Source organism: Rhinopithecus bieti, unplaced genomic scaffold (genome assembly GCF_001698545.2).
Source record: "Rhinopithecus bieti isolate Rb0 unplaced genomic scaffold, ASM169854v2 scaffold_36959, whole genome shotgun sequence".
Lineage (NCBI taxonomy): Eukaryota > Metazoa > Chordata > Mammalia > Primates > Cercopithecidae > Rhinopithecus > Rhinopithecus bieti.
Window position 1 is genome coordinate 995,183 of NW_016816945.1, and position 26,556 is coordinate 1,021,738.

General features: G+C 48.1%; 2 protein-coding genes across 7 annotated transcripts in view; both read left to right on the forward strand.

The window, feature by feature from the left end:
- Window positions 1-596: 596 nt before the first annotated feature.
- On the forward strand, window positions 597-10,886 carry LOC108517568 (protein NipSnap homolog 1). Its single transcript, XM_017855571.1, has 7 exons — window positions 597-729; window positions 3,456-3,526; window positions 3,672-3,812; window positions 4,115-4,146; window positions 4,486-4,580; window positions 6,335-6,418; window positions 9,697-10,886. The coding sequence occupies exons 1-7, from the start codon at window positions 693-695 to the stop codon at window positions 9,759-9,761; spliced, it is 525 nt and encodes a 174-aa protein (XP_017711060.1). The 5' UTR covers window positions 597-692; the 3' UTR covers window positions 9,762-10,886.
- Window positions 10,887-11,951: 1,065 nt separating this feature from the next.
- THOC5 (THO complex subunit 5) overlaps window positions 11,952-26,556 on the forward strand; it is a 42,599-nt gene continuing 27,994 nt past the window's right edge. For 3 of the 6 annotated variants that reach the window (XR_001882146.1, XM_017855573.1, XM_017855579.1), the window contains exons 1-6: window positions 11,952-12,041; window positions 15,041-15,172; window positions 20,124-20,267; window positions 21,187-21,300; window positions 21,763-21,860; window positions 25,118-25,264. Coding sequence is in view for 5 of the 6 variants with exons in the window: in XM_017855573.1 (XP_017711062.1) it covers window positions 15,077-15,172; window positions 20,124-20,267; window positions 21,187-21,300; window positions 21,763-21,860; window positions 25,118-25,264 (599 nt within the window). In the remaining variant the exon portion in view is untranslated. The other 3 variants (XM_017855575.1, XM_017855576.1, XM_017855574.1) reach the window with 3 other exon arrangements.

Genomic DNA, 26,556 nt, shown 5'->3' on the forward strand with positions numbered 1-26,556 from the left:
GTAAGAACCATTGATCCATCTCCTACAGGGAGCACCATAATTGTTAGACAATTCCTTCTCCTTGGCTGGGTGCGGTGGCTCATGCCTGTGTCCCAGCACTTTGGGAGGCTGAGGCAGGTGAATCATCTGAGGTCAGGAGTTCAAGACCAGCCTGGCTAACATGGTGAAACCCTGTCTCTACTAAAAATACAAAAATTGGCCGGGTGTGGTGGCAGGTGCCTGTAGTCCCAGCTACTCAGGAGGCTGAGGCAGGAGATTGGCTTGAACCTGGGAGGTGGAGCTTGCAGTGAGCCGAGATCGTGCCACTGCATTCCAGCCTGGGCGACAGAGTGAGACTCTGTCTCAAAACAAAACAAAACAAAACAAAACAAAATACAAAAATTAGCTGGGTGTGGTGGCACGCGCCTGTAATCTCAGCTACTTGGGAGGCGTAGGCAGGACAATCTCTTGAATCCGGGAGGTGGAGGTTGCAGTGAGCTGAGATCGTGTCACTGCACTCCAGCCTGGGCAAAAGAGAAAAAGAAAGAAAATTCCTTCTTCTTGCCAGTGATAGTGTCCTTGTAACTTTTCTCCGTTAATCCATTTTCCACAGGTCAGCATTCCTGGTTTTGGTAGATTTCCATCCATACAGTACTTTTGCCATTTCCTTTGAGAAAGAGGCCTTTAAACCATAGGGTCAGGCCATTTTGCAGATGGGAAAATCAAGGCACAGATGGAATCAAAAAGCAGGTGAAGGTCAGGCTGGGGATGGGGATGGGAAGTTAACAGAGTCTGAGCTTCCAGACCGATGGCAGCCAGCCGCCCTTAGCTTTAGTCTGCCTGTGTGATCCTCTGGGGACCTTCTTCCACTGATTCGCCCAGCCATGCTCACAGGATGGCAAAATTGTTTCCTTTCTTCTCCTCCACAATTAATTAGGTTTCTTTGTTATTGGGAGTTAATTAGTTTCCCAGGGCGGCCAACATACCACAAACTGGGTGGCTTAAAATAGCAAAGGTTCGGAGGCCGGAAGTCACAAATCAAGGTGTTGACAGGGCAGGGCTGTCCTTTCTAAGGCCTTAGGGGAGAACCCTTCCTTGCCTCTTCCAGTTTCTGGGGATTGCTGGAAACTCTTAGTGTTTCTTGGCTTGTAGACTTGTCATTCTAATCTCTGCCTCCCTCGTCACATGCTGTTCTCTCCATGTGTCTCTGTCTTCACACAGTGTTCTCCTGTGTCCAGATCTCCTACTTATAAGGACACTAGTCACTGGACTCAGGGTCCACCCAGTATAATCTCATCTTAGTTTGATTATAGCTACAGAGACCTATTTCCAAATAAGGTCACGTTCTGAGGTTTTGGGTGGACATAAATTTTGAGGGGATGTTGTTCAATTCAGGGCAGATAATATGATTTTCATTTATTTTTATATTTATTTATTTTTTGAGACGGAGTCTTGCTCTGTCACCCAGGCTGGTACAGTGGCCCGATCTCGGCTCACTGCAAGCTCCACCTCGCGTGTTCACGCCATTCTCCTGCCTCAGCCTCCCCAGCAGCTGGGACTACAGGTGCCCACCACCGCGCCTGGCTAATTTTTTGTATTTTTTGTAGAGACGGGGTTACACCGTGTTAGCCAGGATGGTCTTGATCTCCTGACCTAATGATCTGCCCGCCTCGGCCTCCCAAAATGTTGGGATTACAGGCATGAGCTACTGCACCCAGCCCCTAATTTTTGTATTTTCAGTAGAGACAGGGTTTCTACTGTTGTTGGCCAGGCTGGTCTTGAACTCCTAACCTCAAGTGATCTGCCTGTCTTGGCCTCCCAAAGTGCTTACGGGCATGAGTCACTGCGCCTAGCCAATAATAGGATTTTTATAAATTCTTTTTTTTTTTTTTTTTGAGACAGAGTCTCGCTCTGTCATCCAGGCTAGAGCGCAATGGCGCAATCTTGGCTCACTGCAACCTCTGCCTCCCAGGTTCAAGCAATTGTCCTACCTCAGCCTCCTGAGTAGCTGGGACTACCAGCATGTGCCACTATGCCCAGCTAATTTTTTTGTATTTTTAGTAGAGATGGGGGTTTCATTGTGTTAGCCAGGATGATCTCGATCTCCTGACCTCGTGATCCGCCCTCCTCAGCTTCCCAAAGTGCTGGGATTTCAGGCATGAGCCACTGCGCCGGCCTAGGATTTTTATAAATTCTAACAGTACAAAGAGTTTTCCATGCAAAGTAGGCTTCCCTCCTGCCCGAGGCCCCACAGGCCTGCCTCCATGCTGTGTCACAGGGGCCTCTACTGTCAATCTCTTTTTTTTTTTTTTTTTTTTTGTTGAGACGGAGTCTCGCTCTATCTCCCAGGCTGGAGTGCAGTGGCCGGATCTCAGCTCACTGCAAGCTCCGCCTCCTGGGTTCACGCCATTCTCCTGCCTCAGCCTCCCGAGTAGCTGGGACTACAGGTGCCCGCCACCTCGCCCGGCTAGTTTTTTGTATTTTTTTTTTTAGTAGAGACAGGGTTTCACCGTGTTAGCCAGGATGGTCTCGATCTTCTGACCTTGTGATCCGCCTGTCTCGGCCTCCCAAAGTGCTGGGATTACAGGCTTGAGCCACTGCTCCCGGCCAATCTCTTTTTTTGAGACGGAGTTTCGCTCTTGTTGCCCAGGCTGGAGTGTAATGTTGTGGTCTTGGCTCACCACCACCTCCGCCTCCTAGGTTCAAGTGATTCTCCTGCCTCAGCCTCCCAAGTAGCTGGGATTCCAGGCATGCACCACCACACTCGGCTAATTTTATATTTTTAGTAGAGATGGGGTTTCTCCATGTTGGTCAGGCTGGTCTCAAACTCCTGACCTCAGGTGATCCAGCTGCCCGGGCCTCCCAAAATGCTGGGATTACAGGCGTGAGCCACTGCCCTGGTCTACTGTTAATCTCTTAAATCGCCATTAAGAGGTGATGCATAAATTAGCATCTCTGGATGTCCTTGCCCCCTCAACACATGAGGTAGCATACCACACAAGCTCTTCTGTTCCTTGGTTCCTTTTTTCAATTCACTGTCTTGGAATGCTCCATATCAGCCCATCAGTTCTCCCCTGTCCTTTTGTCCAGTTGCCCCTCCAAGGCCTGGTGGTCTTCCTTATGCATGCCACTGCTTCCAGGGTACAGGACACATCTGATCTTGTTGCTATTTAAGGAAGGTGGGGTGGGAATATTATTCCCATTTTCAAGATGAGAACATTGAGGCATAGAGCCGTCCAAGGCTACTGGGCAGAGCTGGAGCTCAAATCCAGGTCTCCTAGACTTGTGTCTGGGATCATCCTCTCCCCAGCATGGTCTTCCACCAAGGCAGAGGGAACTCAGAGAGTCTTGCTGCTACAGGGAAGCAGGCCACCTGCCTCCCCCGTCCCCAACACATATATACTTAGCCAACCTTGGGGAGGTTATCTGCTGGGGGTCCCAGCAGCCCACTGACCTAAACCTCTCACCCCCAACAGTGCACCTGTGGCGATTCTCAGGTGGCTACCCAGCCCTCATGGACTGCATGAACAAGCTCAAAAACAATAAGGTATGTTAGTGTCCACTCAGCACACCTCTCTGGATGTTGGATGCAGCCCAGCCCTGTGCTGGGCTCTCCTCTGCCACCCCATGAGGCACACTGTCAGGATGGAGGACACTTCCTGGTAGCCATGCCTTTACCACTATGCCCACAGGAGTACCTGGAGTTCCGAAGGGAGCGGAGCCAGATGCTGCTGTCCAGGAGAAACCAGTTGCTCCTCGAGTTCAGCTTCTGGAATGAGCCACAGCCCAGATTGGGTCCCAACATCTATGAGCTGAGGACATACAAGCTCAAGGTGCCTCCCTCCGATGGACCCCCTCCTGCCCCCCAACTTCCCTGCTGCAATGCTGCTTTCAGCTGTCCCGATACCTAGACTGGGGCTTCTGGCTTCTCCCTCCCTATGGGCTCAGAGCAGAGTTGTGTGCACATGTGTGCAAACATGCATACCAGGCGTGAGTCAGGGCCTGCAAATGAGGCCAAATGGCCGCTGGAGCTTAGGAGGTGGGGAGACAGGGTAGTTTCCCTTCCTTGCCTGGCTGCGATGCTATGAATCTGAGGTGGGGGCTCATTCCCATCATCCCTTTGGTTCTCTTTCAGCCAGGAACCATGATCGAGTGGGGGAACAACTGGTAAGTGGCAGCACCAGGACTGGGGTTGGGGGGGTACCCTGCTCACCTGCCCCACCAAGGCCTCTGGTCGGCCACCTTTTCCAGGGCCATATCACAGGGAACTCAGTACCCTCTGCCCCTCATGGATCTGGGAGAAGGATCCAACCAGGAGGTGAGGATCTCCTAGAAGATTGTGAGCCCTCCGTTGGTAGAACACCCCGCCATCAGCACTTTCCCTCAGCATCCCGGAGAACCGTGGGTTGCACCTAGGCCCCTACTGTGGGATGTGGCCAAGAAATCAGCCTCAGTACCCTCTGCACCAGCCCTGGCTTCTGCCCCATATTATTCTGCCTTCTCCAGGGCTCGGGCCATCAAGTACCGGCAGGAGAACCAGGAGGCAGTGGGCGGCTTCTTCTCACAGATAGGAGAGCTCTACGTGGTGCACCATCTCTGGGGTAGGTTGAAGACCTTCCAGGAGCCTTTTGTTAGTTCTCTTTCTCTGTCATCATTCTCTGTAGCCAATGGGGTTGCATTAGTGTCCTCATAGAACTTAATGTTCTAGCAGGAGATACTATCTTAGATGTAAAGTCACAAAAAGATCAATTTCAGATTATTACAAATAATATTTATAGAAAACAGGCAAGGAGGCCAGGTGCAGTGGCTCATGCATGTAATCACAACACTTTGGGAGGCCGAGGCGGGCGGATCACAAGGTCAGGAGATCGAGACCACAGTGAAACCCTGTCTCTACTAAAAATACAAAAAATTAGCCGGGTGAGGTGGTGGGCACCTGTAGTCCCAGCTACTCGGGAGGCTGAGGCAGGAGAATGGCCTGAACCCGGGAGGCGGAGCTTGCAGTGAGCCGAGATCGCGCCACTGCACTCCAGCCTGGGCGACAGAGCGAGACTCCCTCTCAAAAAAAAAAAAAAAAAAACACAGGGGATCTACATTGGTCTACATAGACAAAGAATGCCTCTCTGAGGGAGTAAAACATAAGCTGAGGGGTAAAATGTGAGCTGAGAGCTGCAGAATGAGAAGAAGCCCGCTGTGAATTGCTAGGCAAAACCATTCCAAGTGGACAGAGCAGCACGTGCAAAGGCCCTGTGGTAGGGAAAGGCCTTCGGGGTTTTGAGGTATGGCAAGGAGGCCATTGTGGAGTGAGTAAGGAAGAATGTGGGGAGATGGATCAGGAGAGGGGGAATGAGTTGGGATTTATTGTAAATGCAATGAGAGACTGTTTCAAACAGCAGTGATATGACCTGATTTTTGTTCTAGTATGATTTCTCTGGCTGCTGGCTCCTTTGTTAAGGGTGCTTGGTAGGGGAGCAAGAGAGAAAGCAGAGCTTCAGGAGGCCATTACTCTAGTTCAGGCAGGAGGGGATGGGGCAGTGGGATGCTGAGAAGTCCACAGATTTGTTAGTCTAGAGGTGGAACCAACAGGACTTGTGGATGAATTGCCTGTGTGGGGCAAGAGAAGAAGGGCATTCCAGAAGAGCTCCCAGGTTCGTGCTTGACCTACTGTGTGTTGTTTACTGAGTCTGGGAGGTCTAGGGAAGGAGCAAGTCAGTGGAGTCAGGAACGTAATCTTGGCCCTTGGAATTCTTACTTTTTTTTTTTTTTTTTTGAGACGGAGTCTCACTCTGTCACCTAGGCTGGAGTGCAGTGGTGCAATCTCAGCTCACTGCAACCTCCGCCTCCCAAATTCAAATGATTCTCGTGCCTCACGCTCCTGAGTAGCTGGGATTACAGGCGTGCAGTACCATGCCCGACTAATTTTTGTATTTTTAGTACAGACAGAGTTTCGCCATGTTGGCCAGACTGGCCTTGAACTCCTGGCCTCAAGCAGTCCAACAGCCTTGGCCTCCCAAAGTGCTGGGATTACAGGCGTGAGCCACCACACCCAGCCAGAAGTGTTACATTAAAAATGCTGACACACGAAAGTAGAGATGTCAGGTAGGCAGTAGATGGATATAGGAGTCTGGAGCCCTTGGGAGTGTTTGCGACTAGAAATATAAATGTAGGCAATATTAACACATGTACTGATTGGATGGATTATTAAAGCAGATAGTGTTTGCTAACAGTCCGAGGGAGGCATCTAGGGATGAGGAGACAGCAGGGCAGGGTTTGGGGGCAGTGGGAAGAGGGCCCTGTGCTGGGTAAGGGATCCAATCCTCTGTGCCTGAGGAATGAGTCTGTGCCTTTCTCACAGCCTATAAAGACCTGCAGTCTCGGGAGGAGACTCGAAACGCTGCCTGGAGGAAGAGAGGCTGGGATGAAAATGTCTACTATACAGGTGAGTGAAGACTTTGGAGGTCTTCTGCTGAGAACCCTGTCTGAGGATGGAATCCCCTCTGCAAGGATATCTAGCCTTTCTTGATTACCTCCAGTGATGGGGAACTCACTTTTAAGACAGTGAGTTAGTGGGTTTCTATCCCAGTGGCACACTCCATAGGATACCAGCAGGCCTAGGTGAGTGCTCTAGGGGATGATAACACAGCCAGGGCCACACCTCTGCCTAGGAGATGTGGATTAGCGAACGCCCATTGTGACCTTGGGCACGGTTCTTCACTTCGCTGAAGTTGTTCCCTCGTCTGTAAGATGGTGATAGTGATAGTGCTTCCATCAGAGGGCTGTGAGGGAAGATTCTACAAACTGTTATTTTATATTTTATTTTATTTATTTTTGAGACAGAGTCTCGCTCTGTCACCCATGCTGGAGTGCAGTTGTGTGATCTTGGCTCACTGTAACCTCCGCCTCCCAGGTTCAAGCCGTTCTCCTGCTTCAGCCTCCCAAGTAGCTGGGATTACAGGCATGTGCCACCATGTCCAGCTAATTTTGTCTTTTTAGTAGTGATGGCGTTTTACCATGTTGGCCAAGCTGGTCTTGAACTCCTGACCTCAGGTGATCCGCCTGCCTCGGCCTCCCAAAGTGCTGTGAGTATAGGCATGAGCCACCACACCTGGCCCACAAACTCATTTATGAAAAGTGCTTTCCCCAGTGTTTGTCACAAAGGAAGCATGCAGGAAATGTTTTGAACAAGGTTTTGTTTTGTAGAGATGCAGTCTTACCATGTCGTCCAGGCTGGTCTCAAACTCCTAGGCTAAGCAGTCCTCCCACCTCAGCCTTCCAAAGTGCTGGAATTATAGGCATGAGCTACTGTGCCCAGGTTCGAACAAGTTTTTTGCTCAAGGTATTTGCCACTTTGCTAGGAACACTGAAACCACCTAGAGTCAGTGGGTGTTAATTGAGCCCTCACCGTGTGCTGGGAACTGTGGTAGGAGGTGATTGAGGGGCACATAAATGAACAAGAGCCTGTTCCTGCCACTGAGGAGCTTATAGTGATCACTTACCAAGTGGTATGAGGGAGAATGTGTCTGCTGAAGGAGGTAGCAGGAGCCTTGCTATTCAGTGTGGTCCCAGCTGGGTATGGTGGGAACTGAATCCCACACATTGAAAATTCAGTGGGAACTGAATCCCTCACAACTGAAATCCCAGCACATTGGGAGGCCAAGGCAAGAGGATCACTTGAGGCCAGTAGTTTAAGACCAGCCTGGACAACATAGGGAGACCCCATCTCTACAAAACATTTTTTAAAAATTAGCAGGACATGATGGTTCCCACCTGTAGTCCCAGCTACTTGGAAGGCTGAGGTGGGAGGATCACTTGAGCCCAGGAGTTTGAGGCTACAGTGAGCCATGATTGTGGCATAGCACTCCAGCCTGGGCAACAGTGAGACCCTATGTCAAAAATAAAAAAAAATAATTAAAAAAACCAACAGTGAGACCCTATGTCAAAAATAAAAAATAAAAAAATAAAAAACAGGACAGGCACACTGGCTTACACCTGTAATCCCAGCACCATGTGAGGTCGAGGTGCGTGGATCAGTTGAGGCCAGGAGTTGGAGACTAGTCTGGGCAACATAGTGAAACCCCATCTCTACTAAAAATACAAAAATTAACCAGGCGTGGTAACTCAAGCCTGTAATCCCGGCTACTCCGGAGGCTGAGGCACAAGAATCGCTTGAACCCAGGAGGTGGAGGTTGCATTGAGCCGAGAACCTGCCACTGCACTCTAGCCTGGAAGACAGAGTGAGACCCTGCCTCAAAAAAAAAAAAACAAAACAAAAATAAAAAAACAAAACAAAATCAAGTGTGGTCCCAACTGACAATATTGGCATCCCCTGGGAGCTTGTTAAGAATGAGAAATCTCAGCCGGGTGCAGTGGCTCACGCCTGCATCCCAGCACTTTGGGAGGCCGAGGCAGGCAGATCACCTAAGGTCAGGAGTTCTACACCAGCCTGACCAACATGGAGAAACCCCATCTCTACTAAAAATACAAAATTAGCCGGGCGCGGTGGCTCAAGCCTGTAATCCCAGCACTTTGGGAGGCCGAGACGGGCGGATCACGAGGTCAGGAGATCGAGACCATCCTGGCTAACACGGTGAAACCCCGTCTCTACTAAAAAATACAAAAAACTAGCCGGGCGAGGTGGCGGGCGCCTGTAGTCCCAGCTACTCGGGAGGCTGAGGCAGGAGAATGGCGTGAACCCGGGAGGCGGAGCTTGCAGTGAGCTGAGATCCGGCCACTGCACTCCAGCCTGGGCGACAGAGCTAGACTCCGTCTCAAAAAAAAAAAAAAAAAAAAAAAAAAAAATTAGCTGGGCATGGTGGCATATGCCTGCAATCCCAGCTACTTGGGAGGCTGAGGCAGGAGAATCGCTTGAACCTGGAAGAAGGAGGTTGCAGTGAGCCGAGATAGTGCCATTACACTCCAGCCTGGCAACAAGGGTGAAATTCCGTCTCAAACAAACCAACAAACAAACAAAGAAGAATGACAAATCTCCGGCTTCCTGCAACCTACCGAATCAGAATCTGCACGTTAACAAGAACTGCCTAGTGATTTGGATGCACATTAAAGTTTGAAAAGCTCTGAGCTGGAGGAGAGTCTAACCTCCTGGATGACCTTGAGCTGACCTTCTCTAGGCTGCACCCTCCCCGTCTGTGAAACAAGGCAGTTGGGCTAAATCAGTGTTTTTCTTTTTTCTTTTTTTGAGATGGGGTTTTGCTGTCGTTGCCCAGGCTGGACTGCAATGGCCTGATCTTGGCTCACAGCAACCTCTGACTCCCAGGTTCAAGTGATTCTTCTGCCTCAGCCTCCCAGTAGCTGGGATTACAGGCATGTGCCACTATGCCCGGCTAATTTTGTATTTTTAGTAGAGAGAGGGTTTCTCCATGTTGGTCAGGCTGGTCTCGAACTCCTGACCTCAGGTGATCGGCTTGTCTCGGCCTCCCTAAGTGCTGGGATTATAGGCATGAGCCACCATGCCTGGCCAACAGGTAACTATTAAAATTTAAGAAAATGTTATTCTCATCACCACCAAAGTCCTATCTTATCCCATAATTTGAGGGATCTGGTGCTCTTCATGGGCCCTTTCAGGAGGGCAATAGGACATTCCTGTCGCAGCATCTGGGACCTCCTTCTGCCCAAAGGCCAGCATGTTTGGGTGGGGCCAGGGGAGGTTGTTGGCTTGCTTGAGCCCCCTGTGTGACCTCTGCCTTTCTCTCTCCTCAGTCCCCCTGGTGCGACACATGGAGTCTAGGATCATGATCCCCTTGAAGATCTCGCCTCTCCAGTGATGCTGCCTACACCTCCACCTCCTCCCCCTTCTCCCTCAGGCAACCCTGACAGACAGTGGCACTCCCAGTCCTGCTGTCTTGGTTTTGTCTTGGCTCTGGGAGGACTCTGAGGGGCAGTACTCAACTCAGACAAGGGGGAACTGAAGGCTGACAAGTTCTGAGGATTACAGCTCTGCCCGGGCCCTTTCCACTTTCCCTGCCTGCCTCCTTCTCCCTGCTAGAAGTAGTTTCTAATTTCCCTGAATGAAGGATAGCGATCTTTTAGGCCTTCTTATATCTTCTAGAATTCCTCATCTCAAGGCCACCAGTCCCCAGTTATCACCCTGGGAAATCCTCCGTTTAGCTTAGTTGCACAAAAGGTAACATGTCCAGTGGCTAGAGGTGGGGTGGGAAGACAGGAGCCCAGGCCAGGCCCTAAGGAATTCCCTGGTCTCCACTGGGCCACCCACTTGCTGGACAGCCTGAGCCAAGTCCCTCCTGTTGGAGAAAAGCCTGGAACTGCCAAAAACAAAACAAAACAAAACAAAAACCTCATCACCATGGTCAGGAGGAGGTCCAGACATTCCACCCAGAGAGGCTGGGGAAAGGGATGGAAGCCAGGAAGGATTTTTAAGGGCAGGAGACAGACACGTAACAGGAACTCAGAAGGTAGAGCTTAGAATTCAGAACTTGGGTTTCAATTGTAGAATCTGGAATCTGGAATACAGAATTGGGAAGAAGAACAGAGATGACAAAAGACCACTTGAAGAAAGGTTCCTAATACTAGACAGATGGAGAGTGGCTCGGCTGTTTCCCCCTACATATTGGGGTTGAAAACTTAAATGTGTAGTTCCAGTCTTTCTATGCAGAAAGTCTCTCCTGCCCTCCCTCCTTCCTGCAGGCAAATGTACCACCTAGGGCCTGTTCCCTCACCCTGTATTCTGTCTCCCCAGATTGACATTCTGTCAGCCCAACCCTCATTCTGCAGGGCCACCTGGTGTGTGGAGGGGGGGTCAGTGATTCGGGGGGGTCTCCTCAGTGACCCCCATACCTCATCATGAACCCTTGGGTAGCTTGATTCTGCCTCCCAGCCAGGAAAACTTGTGCTGGAGTTGCTGATGGAACCAATTAAATATTTACTATAAATCGCAGTGTCCTTTCTTCATCTGCAAGGAACTTTAGCAGGTGCCTGAGGCAGGGCACAGTAGAGCTGGTGGGCTTAGTCCCACATGGCAGATCTACCCTCCTGGAGGGTACTGTGTTCTTGAGCTATTCTCAACAGTCAATACTGGCTGGGCACGGTGGCTCATGCCTATAATCCCAGCACTTTGGGAGTCCGAGGTGGACAGATCACTTGAGTGAGGTCAGGAGTTCAAGACCAGCCTGGGCAACATGGTGAAACCCTGTCTCTACTAAAAATACAAAAATTAGCTGGGCATGGTGGTGCATGCCTGTAATCCCAGCTACTTGGGAGGCTGAGGCAGGACAATCGTTTAAGCCCTGGAGTCAGAGGTTGCAGTGAGCCGAGACTGCACCACTGCACTTCAGCCTGGGCGACAGAGCAAAACTCTTGTCTCAAAAAAAAAAAAAAAGCCAGTATTTTCCTTCTTGCTCCAGGGAAGAAGGAACTGGCCCTGTACAACCAGGGATTCAGGCCACGTGTTACTAGCTCCAGATAAGTAGGATTTACACGAAAAAATCGACCCTATTTGTACAGTTCATGCCAGGGGGTAGGAAACACTTGAAGCTTTCAAATACTGCATTAGAAGCTTTCAAATATTGCGTTAGAGTTGTGACTCTCTGTCCTGGGCAAGTCAGGTCTAAAATGGAGAAACTGGTGACGCACTCCTCAAAAACCCAAGTGTAAAATGAGGTTAATGCCCTCCCTGACTTGTTGCCTTCACTTGTGTGGCATATTGTGGTGAAAATAATAATTAAGAAGCAACGTTATGGATGCAAATCCTCTAGGGCCCAAATCTTTCCGGCCGCTGCCAAGTTCTTTCGTGTTATCTTGGACATAACACAACATTAATTCAACTACTTCGCGGAGCGCCCACTAGTTGTTGGGCACTGCCTTAGGCCCTGGGACAGTGAACGAAAAACAGATCTCTTTGTCTCTTCTTTACCGCCTCACCACGCCCCCACCTCCCTCGGGGGCCTCCGCACTCAGTTTCCGGCCTCCACGCCTCGCTTCCGGTCGGCCGCCCTTTTCTTACTTCCGCTTCTCTATGGTGCGCGGGCCGCCTTTGCTCCGCCTCCGGAAGTGGCTTGCTCCCGGTTCCAGGTTTGCGGGGCTGTGAGGTGAGGAGGGGACTAGGGCAGCGGGGCTGGGATATGGGGCGGGGCCGGGCGCTCCGGGACTGAGGTGCTGATCGCCCAAAGGGCACCCCTGGGCTGGGTCTGACCCGGGTTCTCCTCCCTCACTACCGGCGGTCCCCGGCCCCTCGGCGCTGCACTGTTATCTCATCCGAAAAGTGTTCGCTGCAGCATCCTCAGGCTTCACGTTGGAGCCTCTTGGTCGTGATAATGTAGCCTGATGGGGGGGGGGGTGGTGGTGGTGATGGTAACAGCTCACATATAATGTGCTCTTCTGTGTGCCAGGCACTCTACTGTGTTGCCAAAGTCAGGATTTCTCACACTTAAGCCTTTCAGTTCCCATCTTTGTAGGCTTTGCCAGATCAACTTACCGCCTGTACTACCGTTTACTAAAAATTTTTAATCCAGTCCAAATTTTTTTTTTTTTTTTTGCAACGGGGTCTCTGTTGTCAAGACTGAGCGATCATAGCTCACTGCAGCCTGGAACTTTTGGGTTCAAGCCATCCTCCCACCCCAGCCTGCAGAGTAGCTTGGGACCACAGGTGTGCGCCACCACACTAGGCTAATTTTTAAATTTTTTCTGAAAATGGGGTCTCGCTGTTTCGCACTCTGGTCTTGAACTCCTGGGCTCAAGCGATTCTTTCGCCTCTGCTTGCCTTGGTTTCCCAAAGTGTTGAGATTACAGGTGTGAGCCCAGTCACTTTTTTTGTTGTTGTTGAGACTGAATCTCGCTCTGTCTCCCAGGCTGGAGTGAAGTGGTCGCGATCTCGGCTCATTGCAACCTCTGCCTCCCAGGTTCAGGTGGTTCTCCTACCTCAGCCTCCTGAGTAGCTGAGCTTACAGGTGCACGCCTCCACACTCGGCTAATTTTTGTATTTTTGGTAGAGACGGGGTTTCACCATTTTGGCCAGGCTGGTCTTGAACTCCTGACCTCAGGTAATCCACCTGCCTCAGCCTCCCAAAGTGCTGGGATTACAGGCGTGAGCCACTGCGCCCAGCCAAGTCACTTTTGAAACTAAAAATTTACTTTGAGAGAAAACTTGAAATCTCTCCACCAGAAATGGAAAGCTGCTTTCACTTGTTTTATGTAGAAGGTAAAAATTAATATAGTTAATATAATGAAAATAGATCATTATTAACAAATTCTGGCTAGATTTTGTTGTTTAAGGCTGTGGGATAGAGTTCTTTTGTTACAAAGGAACATTGGTATTCATAGATGGTAAAGACAAACTAGGGAACTTAGATGTTCTCCTTGAAGCAATCAGGTTTCAAAAAAGAATTGAAAAGGGATTAACTTTCTCCTTAGGTGTTCAGCATTATTTAAGATCACCTATGCATCATCTGAAACCACAATCCCAGGTCATCTTCATCACCTTCCCCAGTGGAATGCCTCCTGTGTTAAAGCCCACAACAGCCCCTGTGGTAGGGACTGTTATTCTCATTTGATTTGTGAGGAAGCAGACCCAGAGAAAAGTGAAGTGACTTGTCCGGGGACTCATGGCCGTGAAAGAATAGAATGGAGATTCCAGTTCAGGGCTCTCTGATTTTTACCATGACAAACTATTGGCTGCCTCAAGTCAGGGAGGTGCAAACTTCAGTGAGTATGATTGTGCCACTGCACTCCAGCTTGGGTGACAGACCAAGATAGATTAAGGTAAAGGGGACAGTGCTGCCCACTTCAGGAGGCTGTGGTGAGGCAACAAGGGAGGATGCTTTGTGACCCTAGAGCCCCATGAAATGTAGGTTCTATACTTTAAATTCTAGGATCAACCTGGGAGTCGATGGCATCACTAGATGAGATGCTGGCAGGACTAGGAAGCGTAACAGTGTAGTTAAGAGGACCAGTATGGCATTGATTGGATAGATCCAGATTTTAGCATAGTAGTCATGTGACCTTGGGCAAGTAATTCCCCTTGAGAGCCTCAGTTTTGTCATCTGTAAAATGGTGGTAGTTCTTATCTGAAAAGTTTGTTATAAGGAGCAAATGAGAACGTACCCATACAGTGCTTAGATCAAGGCCCAGCACACAGTGATCCCAGTAGTACTGGGAGTGCGTTTAAATGCCAGACTGAAGAGTTTGGATACTAATTTATGGAGCACTCTGCAAGGCTCGGGGGAAGAGGGTAGAGCTCACAATCTACATGGGAAGACAGGTGAACGATTCATAGAGATAAATTCCCTAACAGTGTACCCAAAGTAGCCAAAAGAGTGCTTTGGGGAGACCTGACAGGCTTCCTAGAGCAGATCAGCTTTGCTTAGTCTTGAAGGATATAGGGAGGAAGATCTTTGCAAGCAGGGGAAAGGACGTGGAGTGTTTGGAGAACTGGGATTGCAGGGTGCAGTTGCAGCCAGGAGCAGAGGTTGGGGACAGTGGGAAGTTCGGTAAGAATGGGAATGCAAGAAATGAAGTTGGGAAGATGGGTTGGGGACAAACCATCAAGGGTCTTTATGACAGGTCAGGGAATATGGATATTCAGTGCATTATGAAGAGCCAGCAAAAGTTTTGAAACAGGAGAGTCATTAATTAGGTTGGTCTTTTTTAAGAAAGAGAATTTAGACAGTATTGTTGGGCAAGACTGTTGAGAGTAGTCCTGTTGAGAGAGAGGAATGTGGAGGGCCTGGAATAGGGTGTTGAGATGGAGAGACACATGGTGCCTGGATAGCTGGGCGAACCCTTGAATGCAGGTTTCTTCTGTGGAGGGTGTGGAGCAGGATTGTGGGTGAAGGCAGGGAAGGGAGAGGTTGAAGAAGATGATTCCGAGATCAGTGGGGGTGGGTGGTGATGCCTTTTTATAAAAGGCAGTGGAGTTTGTTTTGGATGGGCTGAGGGATGTTTCCCTGTTGTATTATAGAGGGTTAAATTGAGGCTTTGAGGCGTTAAATGACTTTTCTTGAGTTACCAAGTCTATAAGTGGCCAGAACTGCTAGTTCGGCTTCAGTGTTATGACTCCGGAAGAATCTCAAAAGCTTTCTCTTCTTAACAGGTCTCTGCTGTTTCCTCCTGACATCAAGGAACAACCATGTCATCAGAATCCAGCAAAAAACGGAAGCCCAAAGTCATCCGAAGTGATGGAGCCCCAGCTGAAGGAAAGCGGAATCGATCTGACACTGAGCAGGTGAGATCAGTCAGGGTTGCCATGCCGCTGAGAAATTACATCTCATGGCCAAGCACCTGGCTATGTGTTTACAGCAGCTCGGGGTCGCATCTACCAGGTACCACTTTTTGGTGGCTTCCACTTGATCAGGTGACTGGGATTCCCGTTTCTTCACAAAACCTGAGTGTCCACATCTGGTTTAGCTGCAGCATCTCCAAAACCAACAAGCCTGTATTAGACATGATTAGCACCTGCACAGAGAATGTTTTGCAGTATGATATATGTCTCCAGTTTTCCTGATGGTCAGAAGAAGGCAGTCTATCTGCAGCATGGCACTGGAGCTTCAGATATGTTGAAACCCAGGGTGTGCTGCTGAGACAATACCTGCAAATTCTGTCTCCAAAAAAAAAAAAAAAAATAGTGACTCCACTATGGTATAGCCACACTATGGGATATTATGGAACAGTTAAAAAGAAGGAAGTCAGTATGTGTGGTATGTGTGTAAGGACAAGGAAAGATCTCCAAGAGAAAGTGTTAAGTGTAAGAAGAAAGCCAGAGCATAGCATGTGTGATGTGAACCCTTTATGTTAAAAAATAGAAAAGACTCACCCAAAAGGAGAACTATAAATTTCTGTGGGTACCTGTATATGTAAGTAAATAGGAAAGATCTGGAAAGATACACATCAAACTGGTAACAGTGCCTAAATCTTGGGAGGAAGTAGGTGTGGAGGCAGGTGGTCAAGGAGATTTGAAACTTTGAATTTCTTATAAGAATATATTCATGGTCGGGCACGGTGGCTCACACCTGTAATCTCAGCACTTTGGGAGGCTGAGGCAGGCGGATCACGAGGTCAGGAGATCGAGACCATCCTGGCTAACACAGTGAAACCCAGTCTCTACTAAAAATACAAAAAAAAAATTAGCCAGGCGTCATGGTGGGAGCCTGTAGTCACAGCTACTCAGGAGGCTGAGGCAGGAGACTAGCGTAAACCCAGGAGGTGCAGCTTGCAGTGAGCCGAGATTGCACCACTGCACTCCAGCCTGGGGGGCAGAGCGAGACTCTCTCTCTCTCAAAAAAAAAAAAAAAAAAGAATATATTCATATATTTTGGCCAGCCGTGGTGGTGCACTCCTGTAATCCCAGCTACTTGGGAGGCTGAAGCAGGAGAATCACTTGAGCCCAGTAGGCAGAGGTTGCCATGAGCCGAGATGGCGTCACTGCATTCCAGCCTGGGCAACAGAGCAAGACTTTTGTCTCCAAAAAATATATATATGTATATTCATATATTTCTAATTCGATTCAAAATAATGTTACTGTTACGGCCTGAGAGCTCGTGGTCAGCAGGTTCTTTTCTTCATTTTGTCTGTTTCTCTGTCCTTGAATCTGTCAACTTCCTTTGTGACTTAGCTATTTAAAAAAAAATTTTTTTGAGACAGGGTCTCACTCTGTCACTCATGCCAGAGTACAGTGGCACGATTTTGGCTGACTGCTGACTCCCTCTCCTGGGCTTAAGCGATCCTCCCACCTCAGTCTCCCAAGTAGCTGGGACCACAGCTGTGCGCCACCATGCCCAGCTAATTTTGTATTTTTTGTAAATATGGGGCTTTGCCACGTTGCCCAGGGTGGTCTCAAACGCCTGAGCTTAAGTGGTCTGCCTGCCTTGGCCTCCCAAGGTATTAGGATTATAGGTGTGAGTCACCCCGCACCCAGTTGGAATTCCTCTCTATAGTAGACTGCCATGCAGCCATTTTGATTGAGATCTGTATTTACTGGGATGGTCATATGGTTTGGCCATGTCCCCACTCAAATCTCATCTTGAATTGTATCTCCCAGAATTGCCACGTGTTGTGGGAGGGACATATGAGGAGGTAATTGAGTCATGGGGGCCGGTCTTTCCCATGCTGTTCTCATAGTGAATAAGCCTCACAAGATCTGATGGGCTTATCAGGGGTTTCTGCTTTTGCTTCCTCCTTATTTTTCTCTTGCCGCCGTCATGTAAAAAGTGCTTTTTACCTCTTGCCATGTTTCTGAGGCCTCCCCAGCCATGTGGAACTGTAAGTCCAATTAAACCTCTTTTTGTTCCCAATTTCAGGTGTGTCTATCAGCAGCATGAAAACGAACTAATACAGTAGATTCATACCAGTAGAGTTGGGGGGTTGCTGAAAAGGTACCTGAAAATGTGAAAGCAACTTTGGCCCTAAGTAACAGGCAGAGGTTGGAACAGTTTAGAGGGCTCAGAAGAAGACAGGAAAATGTGGGAAAGTTTGGAACCTTCTAGAGACTTGTTGAATGGCTTTGACAAAAATACTGATAATGGGCTGGACATGGTGGCTAACGCCTGTAATCCCAGTACTTTGGGACGCTGAGGCAGGTGGATCATGAGGTCAGGAGTTCAAGACCAGCCTGGCTAAGATGGTGAAACCCTGTCTCTATTAAAAATACGAAAAAATTAGCCGGGCGTGGTGGTGGGCGCCTGTAATCCCAGCTACTCGGGAGGTTGAGGCAGAGAATTGCTTGAACCAAGGAAGTGGAGGTTGCAGTGAGCCAAGATCATGCCACTGCGCTCCAACCTGAGCGACACAGTGAGACTCCATCCCAAAAAAAAAAAAAAGGTTGATGATAATATGAACAATAAGGTCCAGCCTGAGGTGGTCTCAGATGGAGATAAGGAACTTGTTGGGAACTGGAGCAAAGGTGACTCTTGTTGTGTTTTAGCAAAGAGACTGGAGACATTTGCCCCTGCTCTAGAGATTTGTGGAACTTTGAACTTGAGAGAGATGATTTAGGGTATCCGGTGGAAGAAATTTCTAAGCAGCAAATCATTCAAAAGGTGACCGGGTTATGCGCAGTGGCTCACGCCTGTAATCCCAGCACTTTGGGAGGCTGAGGTGGGCAGATCACTTGGGGTCAGGAGTTCAAGACTGGCCTGGGCAACATGGTGAAACCCCATCTCTACTAGAAATACAGAAATTAGCCGGGCCTGGTGGCAGGTGCCTGTAATCCCAGCTACCCATGAGCCTGAAGCAGGAGAATTGCCTGAACCTGGAAGGCGGAGGTTGCAGTTAACTGAGATCACGCCGCTGCACTCCAGCCTGGGCGACAAGACTGAGACTCTGTCTCAAAAAAAAAATAAAAAATAAAAAATAAAAGAAAGAAAAGAAAAACCAGTTTTTTGAGGAGAAATTCAAGTTGGTTTCAGAAATTTGCATAAGTAGCAGGAAGCCTAATGTTAATCTCCAACACCATGGGGAAAATGTCTCTAGGCCTTGTCAGAGACCTTCATGGCAGCCCCTCCCATCGCAGGCCCAGAGGCCCAGGAGGAAAAAGTGGTTTTGTGGGCCAGTCCCAGGGTCCCTGTGCTGTATGCAGCCTAGGGACTTGGTGCCCTGTGTCCCAGCCACTCCAGGCATGGCTGAAAGGAGCCAATGTAGAGCTTGGGCTATAGCTTCAGAGGGTGGAAGCCCCAAGCTTTGGCAGCTTCCGCGTAGTGTTGAGCCTGTGGGTACACAGAAGTCAAGAATGGAGGTTTGCTCCACCTGGATTTCAGATGTATGGAGACGCCCGGATTCCCAGGCAAAGGTTTGCTGCCGGCACGCTCATGGAGAACCTCTGCTAGGGCAGTGTGGAAGGGAAATTTGGGGTTAGAGCCCCCACACAGAGTCCCTACTGAGGCACTGCCTAGTGGAATTGTGAGAAGAGGGCCACCGTCCCTCCAGATCCTAGAATGGTAGATCCACCAACAGCTTGCACCATGCACCTGGAGGAGCTGCAGACACTCAACGCCAGCCCATGAAAGCCGCCAGGAGGGAGGGAGAATGTATCCTGCAAAGCCACAGGGGCAGAGCTGCCCAAGACCATGGGAACCCACCTTTTGCATCAGCATGACCTGGATATGAGACTTGGAGTCAAAGGAGATCATTTTGGAGCTTTAAAATTTGACTGCCCCACTGGATTTTGGACTTGCATGGGCCCTGTAACCCCTTTGTTTTGGCCAATTTCTCCCATTTGGAATGGCTGTATTTACCCCCATTGTACCCCCATTGTGTCTAGGAAGTAACTAACTTGCTTTCGATTTTACAGGCTCATAGGTGGAAGGGGCTTGCCTTGTCTCAGATGAGATTTTGGACTGTGGACTTTTGGGTTAATGCTGAAATGAGTTAAGACTTTGGGGGACTGTTGGGAAGGCATGATTGGTTTTGAAATGTGAGGACATGAGATTTGGAGGGGCCAGGGGCGGAATGATATGGTTTGGGATTCAAATCTCAACGTTAATTGTATCTCCCAGAATTGGCACATGTTGTGGGAGGGACCCAGAGGGAGGTAATTGAATCATGAGAGCCAGTCCTTCCCTTGCTGTTCTCATGATAGTGAATAAGTCTCGCGACATCTGATGGGTTTATAAGGGGTTTCTGCTTTTGCTTCCTCCTCATTTTTCTCTTGCCGCTGCCACGTAAGAAGTGCCTTTCACCTCCCGCCATGATTCTGAGGCCTCCTCAGGTATGTGGAACTATAAGTCCAATTAAACCTTTTTTTGTTCCCAGTTTCAGGTGTGTCTTTATTGGCAGCATGAAAGTGGACTAATACAGATGGGAAGTTGCGCTTAACAGCACAGATGATATGATCCCGTTTTGTTTACAAATAAAATGTTTATTTATCCACAGTCTTCACAGTGGTGTTGTTTCGGACTGAGAGGCAAAATTATAGGCAATTTTTCCGTTTTCTTTTTGATACTACTCTGTATATTCTGAATCTTTGACATCAGGCATGCATTACTCTGCAATCAGAAAGCAAAAGAGGTTTCTATTTTGAAGAGAAGAAAAGCATTTGATTTAAGGACCAGATCTTTTAGAGACTTGATTGGGGCTTCATTGTTACTGTTTTTATCTAACAAGAGATGTCAGCCAAGTGTCCCTGATCCCAACAGGGAGACTTTTACCTCTTGCACACAGAACCTTTATCCTTACCTCTACAGGAAGGTAAATACTACAGTGAGGAGGCCGAGGTGGATCTGCGGGACCCTGGCAGAGACTATGAGTTATACAAGTACACCTGCCAGGAGCTACAGAGGCTGATGGCTGAGATCCAAGACTTGAAGAGCAGGGGTGGCAAGGATGTGGTAAGAAGGGGAACCACGTGGCCGTGAACCTGGTGGGTATGCATAGATGAGGCTGTTTTTGCACCTACCAGGGCCCTTCCTGATCTTGGTCTTCTGTCCTAGCCATGATCAGGTGATTGGAGCCTCAGGGCTCCCAAAACCTATTAATTTATTGGAACTTCTCATTACCACTCAGTACCAATTACAGTACTGAAAGTACAGAATAATTAATTTTTTCCCTACTAATTTGATCATTTATCCAATTAATATTTATTAAGTGCCAGGCGTTTTGCTAGGTGTTGAGAAATGATGGTACTTATACATTTGCTTGATACAAAGATTTATATGTATAAGTAAATTATAGATACCAAAAATGAAATTATCATTAATAGTAAGTGAATAAATGAGGTTTTAGGGGCAGAGAAATTAAACTGTGACTAAAAACTTGATAGATAAGTTTTTAAAAATCCATTTTTTTTCCAGGAATTGCACATATTCATGCCTATGCTGACAAGTTTTGTTAAACGATTATTGCATTCAATCTATTGTAGCCAAGCTTTATGGCTATAATTCTGTTATTTTCCATTTAAGTTATCCTGTAGTGTTATTTATAGAGGTCAAATTTTATGGCAAGATGTTACTATTGCCGGGATCTCTGCGTAGGATCTGTAGAGACAGATTGTGCCTTCGCTGCCTTTATTCCATCTTCAATTCCTGTTACTCTAGTCCAAGCAGAAATTGCTTTTTTTTTGCCTGAGATTCTTAAGCATTTTCCTTATACAACCATCCCTCTTATTTTCTTCATGACTTTTCTCATGGTTCTGGGCTCCCTCCATTGCCTGTGTTTGGCCCCAGATGAGGATGGGTCAGTGGTGAGGGACGGAAGGAAGCTGAGCAAGCCCCTGTCATCAGTGGGCTTTACTGTTTTCTTTGCTCACAGGCAATTGAAATCGAAGAACGGAGGATTCAGAGCTGTGTGCATTTCATGACTCTAAAGAAGCTTAACCGATTAGCCCACATCAGGTTGAAGAAAGGAAGAGATCAGACCCACGAGGTAGGAGTTAAAAGGTTTAATTAACCTTCCTCCTTTCTCCTCCTCATCCCTTTCTTTTTTTTTGGAGACAGTCTCGTTCTGTCCCCCAGGCTAGAGTCCATTGGCACAATCTCGATCTTGGCTCACCGCATCCTCTGCCTCCCAGCTTCAAGCAATTCTCCTGCCTCAGCCTCTCAAGTAGCTGGGATTACAGGCACCTGCCACCACCACCATGCCCGGCTCATTTTTGTAGTTTTTGGTAGAGATGGGGTTTCACCTTGTTGGCCAGGCTTGTCTTGAACTCCTGAGCTCGGGTGATCCACCCACCTCAGCCTCCCAAAGTGCTGGGATTACAGATGTGAGCCACTGCACCCAGCCCCATCCCCTTCTTTATTCCCTTTACACCTTCTCTTAGTTTGCTGACCCTCTTCTCTGCCCCATCCTGACTTGCCCTGCTCACCTCTGATCTTATCCTCCTTTCAGGCTAAGCAGAAAGTAGATGCCTATCACCTGCAGCTCCAGAACCTGTTGTATGAGGTGATGCATCTACAGAAGGAGATCACCAAATGTTTGGAGTTTAAGTGAGTTTGGGAGGACGGGGCTTTGGCACATGTGGTCTCTCGGTAATTGCTTTTTCCCATGTAGCTCGCTGTAAGTCTGTTTCTTTTGTTTGTTTGTTTTTGAGATGGAGTCTTGCTCTGTCACCCAGTCTGGAGTGCAGTGGCAGAATCTCAGCTCACTGCAACCTCCACCTCCTGGGTTTAAGCAATTCTCCTGCCTCAGCCTCCCACTACAGGCGCCCACCACTACACCTGGCTAATTTTTGTATTTTTAGTAGAGACGGGGTTTTGCCATGTTTGCCAGGCTGGTCTCGAACTCCTGATCTCAGGTGATCCTCCTGCCTTGGCCTCCCAAAGTGCTGGGATTACAGGCGTGAGCCACCACGCCTGGCCTAAGTCTCTCTTTAAAAAGAAATCTGATGAGCTTAGATGAGCTTAGAAAACTGTAGGTGGATCACAAGGTCAGGAGATCGAGACCATCCTGGCTAACATGGTGAAACTCCGTCTCTACTAAAAAATACAAAAAAAACTAGCCGAGCGAGGTGGCGGGCGCCTGTAGTTCCAGCTACTTGGAAGGCTGAGGCGAGAGAATGGCGTGAACCCGGGAGGCAGCGGAGCTTGCAGTGAGCTGAGATCTGGCCACTGCACTCCAGCCCAGGCGACACAGCGGGACTCCGTCTCAAAAAAAAAAAAAAAAAAGAAAACGGTAGGATCTGGGATAAGGGCAAATTGCAAGGGTGAATGTGGGAGAATTGCAAGCCATGGTTTCAGGCTGCATAAAGAATCTCAAAAGTCTCTCCGACCTTTTTGAGTTTTGAGCTCTGCACTTGGTAAAAAGCAGGTCTCTCTATCAGGGGTCTTTACATTACCAGTTTGATTCCAGGGTACATTGTATGGGAGCAACTCACTTCCAGTCATATCCTTTTAACCTTTTGGCCCAGTTTTCCTTTCCGTAGTCCCAGCATTCATTTTTGCAAGTGGATTTTATTCTTTGGAACCTGAATTTCTTGCTGCTTAGCTGCCTTCAGGTGAAGAAACTACAATTTGTCCATGTCCTTCCTCAAAACCAAGCTGAGAAATGAGAAGGGGGAAGGAGTAAACGGGAAGAGAAGGGAAAGTGTTCTCACTTGATCAGACCTGTTTATGCAAAGTGAAAGCAGCTTTTATCTCAAACTTGACATGTGCAGGGGGCCCTTTAGACATTGGGTCCGAAATATTTTTAATAATCATGATGCTGATTGTTTTGTTTATTTATTTTTTTTTTTTTGAGACAGGATCTCACTCCCGTCACCCAGGCTGGTGCAGTGGCATAGTCCTGGCTCACTGCAGCCTTGACTTCCAGCCTCCTGAGTAGCTGGGACTACTGGCGTGCGCCACCACGCCTGGGTAATTTTTTGTATTTTTAGTAGTGATAGGGTTTTGCCATGTTGGGCTAGTCTCAAACTCCTGATTGCAAATGATCCACCCACCTTGGCCTCCCAAGATGCTAAGATTATAGGTATGAGCCACCACGCCTGGCCTGATGCTGATTTTTTTTTCTTTTTTTTTTGTTTTCTAAGACAGAGTCTCGCTCTGTTGCCCAGGTTGGATTGTGGTGGCGTGATCTTGGCTCATTGCAACCTCTGCCTCCCGGGTTCAAGCGATTACAGACGTGAGCCACCACAGCTGACTAATTTTTAGTAAAGACAGGGTTTCACCATGTTGGCCAGGCTGGTCTCAAACTCCTGACCTCAGGTGATCCACCCGTCTTGACCTCCCAAAGTGCTGGGATTACAGGCATGAGCTACCGTGCCCATCCCTGATGCTGATTTTTGAGAGGCATCTTTATCTGTTCCACAAAATCATTACCTAGTAAAAGTTAAATATGAATAAAGGTGAAATCTGCATCAGGTCTGTACTTGAGTTAATAATACTGTACCATTGTCAGTTTCTGGTTTTGACAATGTATAATGTGGTTAGATAAGATAGTATCATTAGGGGAACTTGGGTGAAGGATACAGGGAGGAAATAAATTGTCAGTATTATTTTTGAAACTTCTTGGAGTCTTAAACTATTTCCAAATTAAAAAGGTATCAAAAACAAAATAATGCGATGCACTGGTCTGTAATCATCATGCAAATGGAAACTGACAAACCCAGAATATAGTGGAACTTACGCCTGTTGGGAGGCAGGCGGCCACATGGAAGGAGCATAGGCCCTGAAGTTACACATCCTGGGTTCAAATCCCAGCTTGGCCACTCTGTAACTGTGGACCTTGGGCAAGCTGCTTACTGATAGAAGCCTCCATCTCAGTCAAATAATGGAGATTAAAACTCCCCGCCTCTTAAGAGTTGTTGTGAGGCTTGAATGAGGTGAGGATGACATATCGTGGGTGCTTATTAATATATGATAGCTGCTATTATCATTACCGTCATATGACCATAACCTGAGCACTCAACTATGTTAATGCAGCAAAGAGGGTTAGATTTTTTTGAGACGGAGTCTCACTCTGTCACCCAGGCTGGAGTGCAATGGTGCAATCTTGGTTCACGGCGACCTCTGCCTCCTGGGTTCAAGCGATTCTCCTGCCTCACCCTCCCAAGTAGCTGGGATTACAGGCATGCACCACCACGCCTGGCTAATTTTTAGTAGAGATGGGGTTTCACCTTGTTGGTCAGGCTGGTCTCAAACTCCCAACCTTAGGTAATCCACCTGCCTCAGTTTCCCAAAGTGCTGGGATTACAGGAGTGAGCTACTGCGCCTGGCAGAATTTCTTTTCTTTTATAACATGTAAATCACTATGCATGCAACGGTTTAAGCCTCTAGATCTTTTTCCATCCAGTTTGCCCGTGCTGGGTCTTCCCCGTTCCATTCTTACATAGCTAATGTCTTGAACTTAAGTGCAGACCCTTATATTTATTCCTGTTAAATGACATGTCTTGGTTTCAACCTGACAGCCTAGGCCCAGGCTGTAGTGTTTTTTTTGACTTTTTAGCTACTATCTCTCCTGCTCAGCTTGGAGACATTTGTAAATTTGATAAGAATCCCTTCCGAGACTTTAGCTAATTCCTGGGTAAAAAGGTTGGACAGCATGGGTAAGGATCCTATGGCATGTCAACTACCTTTCTCCACACTGAAACATCTGCTAATGAACATTTGTGGAGAAGATTGGATTCCAGGATCCTAAGTAGTTGTAGACCAGGGCTAAGCAGGCATATGTTGCGGGTAACTTTGGGCCTGCTTAAACTACAGTTTGGTTTCCTGAGAACGGCAGCATGATGTCATGTTTTTGTCTGTAGGTCAAAGCACGAAGAAATTGATCTGGTCAGTTTAGAGGAATTTTATAAGGAGGCTCCACCAGATATCAGCAAGGCCGAAGTCACCATGGGAGACCCTCACCAGCAAACACTGGCACGTCTGGACTGGGAGCTGGAGCAGCGGAAAAGGTAGCATTTCCTCCTTCCTGACGTTTTAACCATAAAGTGTCAGTGCTTTGTCATGACCCAGGATAAGGCAGCAAAGCACTGTGGAACTCTCAGAATAGTTTCTAAGACCAAATCCATTTTATGATTAATTCACACTGAATATTTTAAACTTTACCAACTTCATCATGGATGGGGTTGGGGTTATAATTGCTTAAGGGCTTTTTTTTTTTTGAGATGGAGTCTCACTCTGTCTCCCAGGCTGGAGTGCAATGGTGTGACCTCAGTTCACTGCAACCTCCGCCTCCCAGGTTCAAGTGATTCTCAGTCCTCCACCTCCCAAGGAGCTGGGTGGTAGGTGCACACCACCACGCCCATCTATTTTTTTTTTTTTTTTTGAGACGGAGTCTCGCTCTGTCACCCAGGCTGGAGTGCAGTGGCTGGATCTCAGCTCACTGTAAGCTCCGCCTCCCGGGTTTACGCCATTCTCCTGCCTCAGCCTCCCGAGTAGCTGGGACTACAGGCGCCCACCACCTCGCCCGGCTAGTTTTTGTATTTTTTAGTAGAGATGGGGTTTCACTGGGTTAGTGAGGATGGTCTCGATCTCCTGACCTTGTGATCCGCCCGTCTCAGCCTCCCAAAGTGCTGGGATTACAGGCTTGAGCCACCACACCCGGCCAACGCCCATCTATTATTTGTATTTTTTGTAGAGACGGGGTTTTACCATGTTGGCTAGGCTGATCTCAAACTCCTGACCTCAACTGATCTGCCTGCCTTGGCGTCCCAAAGTCCTGGGATTACAGGTGTGAGCCACTGTGCCTGGCCCCCTTTTTTATTTTATTTTTTTAAAGAGATGGCATTTCACTCTTGCTCAGGATGGAGTGCTGTGGCATGATCACGACTCACTTCAGCCTTGACCTCCTGGGCTCAAGCGATCCTTCTGCCTCAGCCTCCCAAGTAGCCAGGACTATGGGTGCCTGCCACCATGCCTGGCTAATATTTTTATTTTTGTAGAGCAGGGGTCTCACTCTGTTACCCAAGCTGGTCTTGAACTCCTGGCTTCAAGTGATTCTCCCACCTTGGCCTCCCCAAGTGCTGGGATTATAGGTGTGAGCTACCATGCCTGATCTCTCTTTGAAATTTTAATGCCGAAGACCTTATCTTTTGTACCATAAATCTAATTTTGTGTTTTGCCTTCCCCCCCTTATCTATAAGTGTATGCCTGTGGCATAAAGCTTTGTAAACATTATTTCAGGAGGTTGTGCAACATTCTAGTGTATATCCTAGTGTATAGAAAAATTCCCAAAATTATTCCC

Bases quoted from the DNA above. Each gene is read 5' to 3' on its own strand.
- LOC108517568 (XM_017855571.1), top strand. From the start codon at position 693: ATGGGAAAATCAAGGCACAGATGGAATCAAAAAGCAG. The intron at 730-3,455 runs GTGAAGGTCAGG...CACCCCCAACAG, and splicing joins CAGATGGAATCAAAAAGCAG to TGCACCTGTGGCGATTCTCA. The intron at 3,527-3,671 runs GTATGTTAGTGT...CTATGCCCACAG, and splicing joins ACAAGCTCAAAAACAATAAG to GAGTACCTGGAGTTCCGAAG.